This window comes from Aristolochia californica, unplaced genomic scaffold (assembly GCF_029961685.1).
Source record: "Aristolochia californica isolate CCGP_79_NKW_82.1479 unplaced genomic scaffold, dmAriCali1.0.hap1 SCAF_15, whole genome shotgun sequence".
NCBI classification, from domain to species: Eukaryota; Viridiplantae; Streptophyta; class Magnoliopsida; order Piperales; family Aristolochiaceae; genus Aristolochia; species Aristolochia californica.
Window position 1 is genome coordinate 840,988 of NW_027181826.1, and position 8,549 is coordinate 849,536.

The following is an 8,549-nucleotide window of genomic DNA, read 5'->3' on the forward strand; positions in this document are numbered from 1 at the left end:
TCCACTAAGATTGAGAGTAGAGCATTCATTTAACAAAATTCTCGGATATATAATTAAGATAAAAATAGGACCCACTTCTCTCATAGGTAGGTCCGATGAACATATTGATTGCACATGATGGACATATCAAGGTCTGTTTGATGTTGAAACTATTTGTTATATTTACATGAAAATCTGCAAGAGAGTCAATTATTTAATGGTGTAAAACCTTGTCTATTAATAAAGGAAAAGTAGGAAAAAGATATAGAGTTAAAGAGGAGAGCAAAGGAGGAGGAAGCATACGTGAGAAGATGCCCAAAAAGAACAAGAATTCAGGATGTTCAATGTGCTTCTTTTTTTTAAGTTACATCAAATGAGCAAACCCCCCCCCCCCCCCCCCCCCCCGGTCAGGCAAAAAACGACGGAACCCGAAACTAAAAACTCCTCTCCTCTCTCTGTCTGCTCGTTCTCTGCTCGTTCTCTCTCTCGGCTCGCTCTGCTCCTCTCCTCTCCTCTCCTCTCTCGTCTTCGTTCTCAGCTCCCTCTGCTCCCTCTGCTCCCTCTCTCTTGTTATCTCTCGTTTTCGCCCCATCTCCCTCTCTCGTCTCTCTCTCGGCCTTTCTCTTCCCTCTCCCTCTCTCGTCTCCCTCTCTCTTTTCCCTCTAGGCCTCCATCTCTTTTCACTCTCGGCCTCCCTCTTCCTTCTCGTTTTTCGCTCTTCTCTTTCCTCCTCCCCCGATTTCCTTTGATTTAACCTATTCCGGTTTCGATATCCTTCGATTTCCTTCAATCTTCTTCGATTTTCGACAGTTAGGCGTCGATTTCTTCCATTGGGCTTACATTTCCCCATTCGGCGGTGATTTCCCCCAAATTTCAGAAGGTAATCCGAAACCCTAATTTTTTTTCAACTAATTTAGTTTTGTGTTTGAGTTAATTTTAATTTTTGTGCGTAATTTATCTTGATTGTGGCCAAATTAATTCCAATAATATCACATTCATTGAAGCTGTTTTTATCTTTCATAAACTTGTGATCGCATTTATTTCTTATACTGTTTATCAGGAATAACTCTACAACCGTCACAGAAGTGACTTGTTCCGACTCTAAACATAACTCCCCTTTTATTAGTTGGTTTGTTACAGATTTGATTGTGCCCCAATAAATAATTTGGAAGAGTATTGACTAAGAGAACTGTAACGTCTTCAAATTTAAAAAATGCTCCAAGATGGTTGCTGCAACCCCTATCTTAAAACCAGAGTTGGTAAAAAGAAAATTGGCCGGACTCTAAAATCTGAGATTTATATACGAATGGGCATATATCTTGGAGATAACATGGGGATGTAAGAAAGAGTATGTCGATAGGTACATATTCAGGAGAGTGATGATATATATGTAGCAGGTTCAGCTACTATCCTTGGTATGAACCTTTAAAATTTGAGAGTATTGAAAAGGGGGAATTAAAGATCTGGAAAGTAAAATGCCCTGCAGAGAGATGTGCTATGAAGATAATACTCAAAAAAATTTCTTTTCTTGAGTTTGTTTCAGAAAGTCTCTCTTGCCGGAGAGAACCCACATTTCCCGTTTATAGATAACTCTTAGACAAATACAGTACAAGAAGGTTTTCGATGATTTCGGAATTTTCTCATCTAATTTCCCTTTTTCCAGAGAAACGTATATTTGGATAAAGAGAATTCTAAGATATTCACAAAGCAGTCCCCCCGTTTTCTAAGATTTGAGAGTTGCACATAGTGGCCAGCACTTGATGGATCAAGAGAAGAAATCTGTTTTGCTGCATATTGTCCTAACTTTATATTCTTAAGGAATTTGCAGGCACTTAACAGTGCCCACCACATTGTTACTTCTGGTTTTATTAGCATACTTTCAACAAACTGATAAGCATCTGTCAAGTACCCAGCTCGGCCTAGAAGAACTACCACACAATCATAATGTTGTTGACGAGGTTCTATGCCATGGTCTCTCTTCATGAAATGAAAATATTTCCATCCTTCTTCCACAAGATCTTAGTGGTTGCATGCTAAAAAGACGCCAGTGAAGGTAACATCATTGGGAGCCACTCTTGCATTCTTCATGTCATGAAATAGTTTAATGGCTTCACCACCACAACCATGTAATCCATAACCCATGATGAGGGCACTTCATGACACAACATCCTTGTTTTGTAAACGGTTAAACATAGAATGAGCATGCTCCAAGCTTCCACACTTTGCATACATGTCAATAAGAGCCGTATTAACAAACATATCAGCTGTAAAGTCATTGCCTTTAACAAATTTGTTCTAGTTATCTGCAATGAAATTAGTTAGATTAATTTTGAAATGTTTTAGAATGTTGTTGAATATGTTTGAAGTGCTATGGAATGTTTATGTCATGTGGTGAGGAGATTTTGGAGTTATAAATATCCACCACATGGTCCAATTCAAACAAAGCTGAGTCGCCTACACGGGCGTCTATTAGCCAACGAAAATCGACCCCCATCAATGACGATGTACGGTTCGTAGTGACTGCGAAGTCATATGGGGCTCTACCAGGGGTGTTCGGTGAATTTGGACTTCATGAGTTTGTTTTTGCATTGTTCTAGTCATCTGCAATGAAATTAGTTAGATTAATTTTGAAATGTTTTAGAATGTTGTTGAATATGTTTGAAGTGCTATGGAATGTTTATGCCACGTGGTGAGGAGATTTTGGAGTTATAAATATCCACCACATGGTATTTTGTTATTTGTTGGTTGTGTTTCTGTGTGTCCTTAGTTACTACGACGAGTAATGGTTGTCTGATAAAAATAATTTCCATGACGACCATCTCGGATTTAGATTATAAATGGCTGGAAGAAGACAACAAACTCCTCGATCATATGACATTTGGACCTTCGATGATGACAACAAAATGCTCGATCTGTTGGTTGAGCAAGTCAATATGGGGAACAGGATGCCTAATGGGGTTTGGAAGCATGAAGTATATTTGGACTGTGTCAATAGGTTCAATGAAGACACAACTAATAAAAAAACTGTTGAGCAACTCAAGAATCGAACAAGATCATGGAAGAAAACTTACCAAGCAGTAACAAGCTGTCTCAACACTAGTGGGTTCGGTTGGGATGCAACCACACATCGAGTTACTGCATGTCATTCTGTATGGCAAGACTATATTAAGGTCAGTAAATTATGATTGACTGTAAAACATTTTGTATGTTTTCCGCATTACTAGAACTCTATGCCAAGTCGTCTAAATGATGTTTTATCCTTGTAGGAGCATAAAAAAGCTGAAAAGTATAGACAACAAGGCTGCCCTCTTTATGACAAATTGGGTTAAATCGAAGGAAATCGGGAGGATTTTAGGGGAAAAGAGAAGAACAAGAGGGAGAAGGGAGAGGGAGGCCGAGGGAGATAGGGAGTGGAGATGCGAAGATGGAGAAGAAATGCGACGACGATGAGAAGGGAGAGAAGCCGAAGGGAGTGCGGAGACGACAAGAAGATAGCGAAGACGAGCGCGGGAGGAAAAAAATCTTGGGAGAAGAAAGAAAGGAGAATGACTCGCAAAATAGGGGGAATGAACCCCCTCAAAATGAACCCCCACGAGGAAAAGTGAATCACATGGTTTAACGGCCTACTTCGTACGCATGAACTTTATTTCAAGTTCATTGGGCACTAATCTCCCTCCGCGTTGTCTCGGCGGAAAGCTAGAACCAGTAAGTTCAGGGGAGAAATAATCTCCCCCTCCCCCGCGCGAAGATGATTTCGCACGTGTGAGATCATAAAATAAAAAAAATAAAAACTTTTTCCTTAAACTCTCCTTCATAGCTCTTGAACAAATTAAAAATACATTTTATAGAAATAAGTTTCGATGAACTATTAATATCTCATTTTTTTGTAAACATTTTTCTAATTGAAAATTCTTATTAAAAAATCATATAATTTTCTAAGTAAGATTTTCCTGCCAAGATGGGGTAGAAAATCGTGTAGAAAAATGTTTGAATAAGTATTCAACAATTGATGCTGTAATACTTTTAGCATGAAGCAATTTTCATTGAAATTTTGTGTTTGACATTTTATTTGATTAAAAATGCATAGATAAGTATAATAATATATTAGATTGATTATTAATTTTTATTTATTTCCCTAGAAGAGGCAATAAGAGGTCCATTGAATTTTCCTAAGAAAAATTTAAAATATTTCTTGTATTTTTCTAATAAGTCACTAATAGTAGTAGGATTTTATTTAAAAGATTTATAGTTTTTACTTGGGTGATTGTAAATTGATATTGATATTTCATTTAATTTTGTTGTATTTGATTATTGTATGGAGTTTATTCATAATGTTATGCAATGTATGGAGTGTTTAGACTATTTTATGGAGTGTATGAACAATTTCATGGAGTATTTATGGAATGTATAAACAATATTATGGAGTGTTTATGTAGGTATTATGTATATAGATTATGCCCAATTTTAAATAGAGGTCATGCCGAATTTTATATAGGTATTATATACATAAATTATGCTCAATTTTAAGTAGAGGTCATGCCGAATCTTATACATGTATTATATATATAGGTTATGCCCAATTTTATGTAAAATTTATACATAATTTTATATACAATTTATTTTATATATATTTTTTGAAAAATTTTAAATGTATGTTGAAACTCGAGCTCGGCTCAAACTTGGTTAAAATTTTTGGGCTCGAGCTCGATAACAATTTTAGGCTTGAGATGAGGTTCGGCTCGAACATAGGCAGGTTCGGGCTCGGCTCGGCTCGGCTCGATGCCACCCCTAGCTCATAGGAAGCTCTAGAGTCTCTTGTTTCAATGTTTTATTTAAATCTAATTTTCAGTAGATCCTAAGTTCCCTACTATTCTAATAAGTAAATAAAGTTTAACTATCAGCCCCATTGCAGGGTAGGGTGGGGATTTCTGGGTGATAATAAAGTTTCATTATTGCCCAGACATCCCATCTCATATTTAGCCTGAAGCCTGATCAGAGGTTGATATAATTCTGGCTAGATTTTTTGGTCATAGAAAGGAAGAGAGGAAAAAGTACAGAAGTGGCCCTAGGGAGTTTCTCCGTCATGTAGAGGGAGAAGGCTCAGTTGGAAGAAACTCAGTTGGAGCCTCAGTAGAGGTGGGAGCACTTTAAGCTTTTAAGGATATACTGCACAGCTTGGAAATGGAGTTGGATGCAACATGAAAATGTACTTGAGCTGCTCAAGGATATGGAGATTTCTTAGGTAGCAGAAAGGCAAACACTGCCAGACTTTGATCACATGGGGTCTGAGTTGGTTTTATGGAGATTTCTCATGCAGCTGAAAAGGATCTGCCACCATAATGGAATGGAATGAACTCTGTGTGAACTGCAACCACGTTTTGAAGAAATGAACTATGTTGGTTTTAGCACAACTCTTCCTGACATGGATTGGTTTTAGCACTTTCATCTTTAAACCTGCAGCTTCATTGAAGAATCAGAAAATGATATGAACATTTGTTGAAGAAAAGTTTGGGACATGTTCATACATGTCTTTTAACAGAATTACAGTGATTTTGGATCATAATTCTTTCTGTTGGTTAGTTTCATAATTCTTTAGTTGTGTGGCATCTGCTATTCTCGCTGCAAATTTCTGTAGCATTGCAACAAATAAAAGTGAAAATGACATTTGTTAAACTGCGTTCAGACTTGCCTGTCACAACTCACAATGGTTATTTGCCATAGACAGCATTTTAAAATATTTCTGTTGCAGGTCTTCTCAGCTTAAGATGATCCAACTGAAGGGATGGCAGCAGGCAGCTGTTGCTCTGGGTTCAGCATTTGGGGCATTGATGGACCCACGTCGAGCAGATTTAATTGCTGCCCTTGGGGAGACTACTGGGAAGCCAGCTTTTCAGAGAGTGCTTGACCAGATGAAGAGAAGTTCTGAAGGCAGGGTATGTCACTTTTTCCTCTCCTCTCGATGTTACTGCTTATTAGGAATGTCCTTTGTCCTTTTGGGATGGTGAGAAGTTAAAAAGGGAGATTGAACCTTTGGCTCAAAGGCTGCATCTTTGGTTTCTTAATGTGAAACGTTGGGTTTAATTCTCATTTCTGTCTGGGTAAGAAGTAATGAAGGTAAACGCAAATAAAGCCTAGTGATGAAAGTAGTAAATGATAGAGAAGAATATAGGTGCATTCACGTATGGATTCTAACATAGAGCAAGGTTTTGATGGTGTTGATGATGGGTTTATTTATCTTTTACTCTGGGCTTTCCAGCTTTTTAGGCTTCCATAACGTTTCTTGGAACCATGTATTTGGGAGATGCACAAAGTAATTCTATATGCAATTCTAGTGATGGCCCTTGAGCAGAAAGGCCTGTGTCATGTACTCCGCACCAGAGGATGCTACTATGACATATGGATGGGCATTCTCTGTTGAAAATTTCTTCTGATTTTGGTTTTCTGCTTACTGGCTATTGGTGTTTATCTGATGATGGTTTTATTTAATTCTATTTAGTTTTGTTTAATTTTATTCTTTGGTGCTGTGAGCATCAATTTGGTCCTTAATGAGATGATATCTGTGCCTTAATGAGTGGCTATCTTTGTTTATTTCTCATATTTTTAAAGTGCTTACTCTCTGAATCATATGCCTTTATTAATCAGATATTTTAAGCTTTGTGGTGATCCAACTCCTGTCTACCTGGCCTTTTAGTTTCCTTGAATTTTTTTGTTCAGGCTGTGCTATTAGAGCAGCCCCGTGTTGTCTATGCAAATGTTGCACACGCTTGGGACCTACCTGAAGGTACATTTGGTGCAGCATATGCAAGGTTCATGGGGTCAAGAAACTTCTCTCCCGACGACCGCCCACCTGTGAGGTTTATGGATTCGGAAGATTTGGCTTATGTTGCTACACGTGCACGTGAAGTTCATGATTTCTGGCATGTTCTTTTCAATCTTCCCACCAATCTGATTGGTGAATCAGCTCTGAAGGTAATCGAATTTGAGCAAATGTTTCTCCCCATGTGTATGCTTTCAGTTATTGGTGGTACTGCAAGGTTCAGTGCAAAGCAGCGGCCTCTATTTTTCCAACATTACTTTCCGTGGGCTACACGGGCAGGTACGCTTTGCACAGATCTTATGTGTGTATACTATGAGCGTCACTTCCATGAGAACTTGGAGGACGTTCGGCACAAATGGGGGATAGTTCCTGTCCCTGATCCAAAATCAGCTCCAGTGGTGTAGGGTACAGATATTACTTCCACTAATGTGGTTTTGTTAGTCCAGTCGATTGCAGCTGGCTGTTTTCTTTTTAGCTGTTAGTCCTGTTGTTTATATCTGAGTAACAATAAAATGAATTCTACTGCTAGCCAATAGAGCTGAGAATTCATTTTGTTGTTGGCCTGCTCGTAAGTGTCCTAGTAATTCATTCTTTCCCATGAGTGCGTTTGAATTATGTCCAAATGGAATGGTTCTTTGGGTATGGAATTGTATTATACTTTTCTCTCTTTTGTGACTAACAGAAGAGCTGGAAGACCCCTCTTCATCGGACCTACCTATGAGAGAAGTGGGTCCTATTTTTATCTTAATTATATATCCGAGAATTTTGTTAAATGAATGCTCTACTCTCAATCTTAGTGGATTTTGCTAGTTGTATGTGAGATTCGGTTATATTTGAAAATACGATGTGAATATGGTTGTGTTTGGAGTCATACTATCAAAAGAGGACATATTTGTAGACAAAATCATACCATTTAGCCATCAACCTGTTAGGATGAATGACTGGTTTTGCTTCAATTGGGTTAAAATCTGATTCAACAATTGGTTGAAGCAGGTCCCATTGGACCACCTTTTTGTCTTCTGTATATATATATATATATATACAGCGAATCCAGCGGTTGGATCGGTCATTCATCGCGTGGGCCCCAACAGAAAAAGAGATCGTAGGTACTGTGACGTCAACCAAAATATTCTCGCTTTTGACTCTTTCATCGCTCTTGTGGGCTCACTGAGTCATCATTGAACTCGCTCGCCTGACCAGGGTGGGTATGGGATCAGTCCGGGTTGGGTTACCTGAAACCTAATTTTAATACTTAAATCCAAAAAAAGTTGAAACCTGAAACCTGACAGGAAACCTAGTCTCTTCCTCTCCCCCATAAACCCAACTTAAACCGACTCATTCTTACCTCGCATTTGTAAATACAATTTAAACCGATTCATCTCAGCATCATCCCCATAATCCCGACTCATCCTTGTCATGTCCCTATCCTATTTCATATTTGTGCCTCATCCCCATCAATTGGATTTGGGGGAACCCATCACCCATCCAAAATTTGATTGAGTTTTTTTTTTTTTTCTGCCTACCTTCAACCAATAAAGGTAAAATGTTAAATTGGGTCTAAATCTTTATCCTAAAATGATTAGCCACTTAAAAAACTTTTTCCCATCTAATAAATACAAGATCCTTATATTCACTAATATATGTGGAACTATCTTTTTACATTCCCTCTCACGTGTAAGCCCTCACATGGTGGCACGTAGATAATTTAGATGGATGCCCATATATGAGAATTTTGTTCTAATACTATATTAAA

At 38.2% G+C, this 8,549-nt stretch overlaps 1 protein-coding gene across 3 annotated transcripts; it reads left to right on the forward strand.

Annotated features, from left to right (window-relative positions):
* The first annotated feature begins 397 nt into the window (after positions 1–397).
* LOC137951671 (ubiquinone biosynthesis protein COQ4 homolog, mitochondrial) lies at positions 398–7,457 on the forward strand. 3 transcript variants are annotated; one of them, XM_068798499.1, is made up of 5 exons: positions 398–859; positions 2,810–3,149; positions 3,246–3,684; positions 5,729–5,912; positions 6,694–7,457. In XM_068798499.1, exons 4-5 carry the CDS (start codon positions 5,745–5,747, stop codon positions 7,198–7,200), a joined length of 675 nt encoding a protein of 224 aa, XP_068654600.1. In that variant the 5' UTR covers positions 398–859; positions 2,810–3,149; positions 3,246–3,684; positions 5,729–5,744; the 3' UTR covers positions 7,201–7,457. The 3 variants fall into 3 exon arrangements, with proteins under 3 accessions (XP_068654600.1, XP_068654599.1, XP_068654601.1); XM_068798498.1 differs by lacking the exons at positions 2,810–3,149; positions 3,246–3,684; XM_068798500.1 differs by lacking the exons at positions 398–859; positions 2,810–3,149; positions 3,246–3,684 and adding an exon at positions 1,822–2,032.
* Positions 7,458–8,549: the final 1,092 nt, after the last annotated feature.

Coding starts and splice junctions, on each gene's coding strand:
- LOC137951671 (XM_068798499.1), top strand. CDS start 5,745: ATGATCCAACTGAAGGGATGGCAGCAGGCAGCTGTTGCTCTGGGTTCA. Junction 5,913..6,693: donor AGAGAAGTTCTGAAGGCAGG/GTATGTCACTTT, acceptor TTTTTTGTTCAG/GCTGTGCTATTAGAGCAGCC.